This window comes from Chiloscyllium plagiosum, unplaced genomic scaffold (assembly GCF_004010195.1).
Source record: "Chiloscyllium plagiosum isolate BGI_BamShark_2017 unplaced genomic scaffold, ASM401019v2 scaf_14352, whole genome shotgun sequence".
Classification (NCBI taxonomy): Eukaryota; Metazoa; Chordata; class Chondrichthyes; order Orectolobiformes; family Hemiscylliidae; genus Chiloscyllium; species Chiloscyllium plagiosum.
In genome coordinates, this window is record NW_025208393.1 from 3,201 (window position 1) to 8,317 (window position 5,117).

Consider the following 5,117-nt stretch of genomic DNA (forward strand, 5'->3'; position numbering starts at 1 on the left):
CTCAATAGGGAGACTCAGAACCTGCGCAGCGACCCAGTGCATCTTTTTGTCCCAGAAGAAGTCGACCAACGTTCTCTGGATGTCAGCGACAAAGCCAGGAGGAGGGACCAAAGTGACCAGCCGGTACCACAACATGGCGGCCACCAGCTGGTTTATGACCAGCACTCGGCTCCTGTAAGATAGTACTCGGAGCAGTCTTGTCCAGCGGCCAAGGCGAGCCGAGACTTTGGTCTCCAACTCCTTCCAGTTGGCCGGCCAGGATTCCTCAGCCGGGCTGAGGTAGACCCCAAGGTAGAGGAGATGGGTGGTACTCCAGCTGAACCCCCGTAACTCCTCCGGCAAAGAGTCCACCCATCACGGACTGACCAGTATTCTGGAATATTTGGCCCAGTTGATCCTGGCAGAGGACGCTACCGAGTACACGGCCTGGCACTCGCGCATCCTCCCCAGGTCAGCCGGGTCGGTGAAAGTGAGGAGCACGTCGTCGGCGTAGGCCAAGAGGACCACCCCCATGCCCGCGCCACGCAGAACCAGCCCCGACAACCTCCTCCGCAAGAGACGCAGGAAAGGCTCCACACACAGGGAATACAGCTGGCCGGACAGGGGGCAGCCTTGACACACTCCTCTCCCGAAGCAAAGGGGCGCCGTCAGGGACCCGTTAACTTTAACCAGACACTCTGCCGCAGCGTACAAAAGTCGGATCCGGGCGACGAACTGCGTCCCGAACCCGAATGCCCGCAGAGTCCCGAGTAGGTACTCGTGATCGATCCTGTCGAACGCCTTCTCCTGGTCGAGAGACAGGAAGGCGTTCGGCAGACCAGCCCGTCGACAGAAATGGATCAGGTCCTGGACCAGGTGGACGTTATAGTGTATCCTCCGGCCTGGGACCGTGTAGGACTGGTCCGGGTGAATCATGTGGGCCAGCACGGCGGCCAGGAGAGAAGACAACACCCTGGGGAAGATTTTGTAATCCGTGCTGAGGGAGACCGGACGCCAGTTCTTTAAGGAATGAAGGTCCTCCTTCTTTGGCAGCAGGACGATGACTGCCCTGCGCCAAGAAAGGGGCAGCTCTCCAGCATTTAGACACTCCCCCAGGACCTGCGCATAGTCGCTCCCCAGGACGTCGCAGAACGCCCTGAAGAACTCCACAGTCAGCCCCGGGGACTTGCCCCTCGAGAGCCGGTCGAGGGCGCCGGTCAGCTCCTCTAAAGTGACGGGAGCGTCGAGCCTTCCGGCGTCCTCCGGGCTGAGCTGTGGCAGGTCCTCCCACAAAACTCTGCGAGCATCCTCGCTGGACGGGATTCGGAGAGAACAGAGCCGTGTAATAGTTTAGGACGTGGCCCTGATGCCCTCCGGATCCAAGACGAGGGACCCGTCGTCGGCCAGCAGCACAAGGAGCTGCTGACGGGTGCCACGCCTTTTTTCCAGCGAGTAGAAGAAGGGGGAGCCACGGTCCAGGTCCTGGAGGAGCTGGATCCGCGACCTCACGTACGCGCCCCGAGCCCCGACGAGCTGCAGGTCCCGGAGCGCGGCCTTCTCTTCGTACACCCCGCGCAGGGTCGGGTCCGCGTCGGGCTGACCGAGGCGTGACTCCAGGTCGAGCAACTCCCTCTCCAACTCCCCGATCCTGGATTTCCGCCTCTTCGACCCCCTTGCATACTCCTGACAGAAGACGCGAACGTGAGCCTTGTCCACGTCCCACCATAGCCTCAGGGAGGGGAAGCTTCCCCGCTTCCTTCTCCAGCCGGCCCAGAAACGACGAAACGAGTCCCGGAACCGCTTGTCCTCCAGCAGCAGGTTGTTAAAGTGCCAGTATGCGGAGCCGAGCCTGGCGCCGAACGGAAGGAGTTCCGCCCACACCAGGTGATGGTCCATGCATGACACCTGCCGCGTGGAGGCCTTCGGAAAACAGGAGGCGTACGCCCGCAAAACGAACAGATGGTCAATTCTAGACGCTCCGACCACAGGCCTCACGAAGGTGAAGGCGATGGAGTCGGTTTGGAGATTCCGCCAGACGTCCACCAGGTCGAAGGACTTGACCAAGTCCCCCAACCTCCACCCAGCCTCCAGCCAGTGCGGGCACCGCCGTGGTCCCTGCCCTCGAGGACACAGTTAAAATCTCCCCCGAGGATGACGCACTGGTTCTCATCGATGGAAGCATGATGAGTGGACACTTCTTCAAAGAAGCTCGCTGGCCTCGGCCCGGCCAGGGGAGCGTAGACGTTCACCAAGTGAAGCATCGTGCCCCCCAGCCGAACCATCAGGTGAAGCAAACGGCCTGGCACGGGCTCCCTGACCCCCAAGATCTCTGGATGAAAATGCGGGGCCAACAGGATAGCCACCCCGCCAGATCTGCGGATGAGGTGACTCATGTAGTTCCCCCCCCGCCCCTCGCCACTCCAGGAGCCAGGTGGCTTCGTCTCCCGGGGTAGCGTGGGTTTCTTGCAGGAAGCACACCGCATACCTCCCATCCCGGAGGACCGAGGGGGTCTGGAATCTGCGCTGTGACTCCCTGCTGCCGTTGATGTTGAGGATGGTTATAGTTGTCTCCATATCGGAAGCGTTGTGCAACCACCACCAGTACAGTTAAAAACTTATATACACATTTACAGGGAGGACGAGGGAGGGGCACAGAATTCCCTCGCCCTCACCAGGAGTGCCCCCAGGAAGTTCCTGACTCGCTTTCACTCATTGACATCAAGCCCAGGCGCCTGGCGAGCAGCGTGGGCCAACTAGTAAACTCTTTCAAAGGAGCTCCAGCGGTCGAGCGCCAATTGGGCTCTATCCCGGCGACTCCGAGTTTCCTCGACAAATTCCCGGAGTTCCTCGAGGGGGATGAGGGAGAGATCGGTGGGGGGCACCCGGGACTCAAAAAAGTCACTGCAGACGGAGTCCGCGTCGTCCCCGGTGTCCGCCACCGATCCTGAACCCTCCACCGGGAGGTCACCCTCGGTCACTGACCCCTCCCCCACCAAGAGGATGGGGGCTAGTCCGGCACTGCCAACTGGCCTCAAACCCCCCCCCCCCCCGGCGACCCCACCCCCAGGGTCACCAGCGGTACCTTCCTCAGCACACCCCTTCCCGGAACGCTCTGAGTTCGGGTCGTCGGGCGGCAGAGGCTCGGGGCCCCGCTTCTCTCCCGACACCGGGACGCCCAGCTCCTCGGGGAAAAGGTCATCCCCCAGGAAAAGGTCATCCCCCAGGGCCAAGGCCCCCGGAAAAACAGTCTGGGAGGGAGGAGCGAGGATAACACCCTCCTCCCCTCCACCGCTCGACGACCCAGCAGAGGGTCCTCCGTCGTCGCCCGCACCACAGCCCTCGTGGTTATTGAGGTCCTCCCCAGGGGCCGGAGGAGTCAAGGCAGCAGGAGGCCCTGCTGTAGCCCCCAGGGGTTTGGGCGAGTCGGGCCGCGGTGCGGGACAGTCGAGGGGCACCGTAGGTTCGTCCCCCGGAGAGGGGCAGCACCGCCGGCGCGCTGCAGGACAGTCCCTTCCCTCCGAGGGCCGGTGCCTCTTCCCCAGAGAGACCGGGGGGGATTTCTGGGCCTTCCCCTCCCCGCCCGCCTCGGTGGCCATGGGGCCCGGGGTCCCTCCCCCCAGCCTTTCCAGGAATACGAACGGCTGGGGGAAGACAGGGGGCGTGGCCAAGGTGGGGAGGGCCAGCCGTGTCACTTCCCCCCCCACCCCGGGTTTATCAGGTGAGGGTGGGCGGGGCAGGGGCCTAGTTCCCTCTCCGGGGCCCGGAGACACGGCCGTTGCAGGAGGCGGAACAGCGGTGGCCTCCCCCAGGTTAGTGCCAGGGCGTGGCTGGGTTGGGCAGGGCTCGGGCTCGGGGGCCCCCGGGCCAGGTGTTAAAGCCCGAGGGGTTTCTCCATCGGGGTGGGGAGTGGGTGTAGTGTCATTGGGGCGAGGGTCAGGTACAGGTTCGGGGGTTTGAGGGTCAGGGGTCCCGCGCCGGGGCGACGCTGGCACGGCCGCAGGGGCATTGTCGTGCCGGGGCGGGGTAGGTCGTGGGCTAGGTTCCGGGGAAGGGGATAGGGTGGTCTCCCCATGGGCGGGCTTGACGCGTCGCGTCTTTCTCTGCGCCTTCTGGCCTGCCGGACGCTCACCCCCCTCCCTGCCAGAGGCTGGAGCATTGGGAGCCGCTGGCTTAGCCTCCGGTGCCGGGGCCTGTGGTGTTGACTTCGGGGGAGGGGGAGTGGGTGCGGCGGCACCACCATCAGCCGTCGGTGTGGGCTGGGCGGCTTTCTGGGCGGGGCAGTTTTTCCGTATGTGCCCTACCTCGCGGCACAGGTGGCACCGCACGCCGCCCGCCGGCCAGAAGGCGCGATAGGCCGCGCCCTCATGGAGGACAGTAAATGAGCCCTCGGTGACCTCCCCCCGGGCCAGGCAAATGAACACCTGGCGCCGGAAGGAGTAAACGTGTCGGAGGGCAGGGCCCTTCAGACCGAGCAGGAGCGGCTGGACACCCGACCGGATCTCCCCCAGGGTGTTGAGGTGGGGGAGGAGGAGCCCGCTGGCAATGAAGGGCGGGACGTTAGAGATCACGACCCTCTGGGCCGTAACCTCCAGAGGGTCGACGGGCAAATGTGTCCCGCCCACAGCGAGCCCCCCCTCCACGGCCAGGTGGACCGCCTGCTCGGTCCTCAGGAAAAATACGGCCTTCCCGTACATGCGGGCCGCAGCGACGATGGCCAGTGGGCCGACCACACTAGCCATGGCCTTGCTGCAGGCCTCGATGGTCATGTTGGGGTGGGGATAGGCCTTCACCCCCAGGCGTTTGGTCAGGTGCCTGAAGGGGGTCGACGTCGCAGCCGGGGTTGTGGGAGCCGGGCCCAAGGCAGCGGCTACCCCGGCGTAGGTGCGGCTGGGCCCGGCGACTTTGGGGCTCGCCATATTCTGCCGCTTTGTACTTCGGCCCCAGGCAGCGGTGGAGGTGGGCCCCTGGTAGCAGCAGTGGTGGAGGGGCCCGAGGCGAGTCGCCAGAGGCAAGTCCCAGGCAGCGACAGCGGTGGCAGAAGCGGACCTCGGGCGAGTCCAAGGTAAGCCCTCGGTCGCAGTGGTGGGGGCAGACCTGTTGGAGAGAGTCCCCAAGGCAAGTCCCAGGCAGCCCCAAAA

The 5,117-nt window shown here is 64.6% G+C and overlaps 1 protein-coding gene across 1 annotated transcript; it reads right to left on the bottom strand.

The window, feature by feature from the left end:
- Positions 1–3,434: 3,434 nt before the first annotated feature.
- Positions 3,435–4,895, bottom strand: LOC122546689 (extensin-like; the record flags this gene model as incomplete). The annotated part of the gene is made up of 3 exons (XM_043685344.1): positions 4,851–4,895; positions 4,281–4,400; positions 3,435–4,181 (listed from the first exon to the last, which is right to left on the bottom strand). Coding segments are annotated over exons 1-3 (912 nt in total), but the record flags the coding sequence as incomplete, so codon positions are not given.
- Between the last annotated feature and the right edge of the window lie 222 nt (positions 4,896–5,117).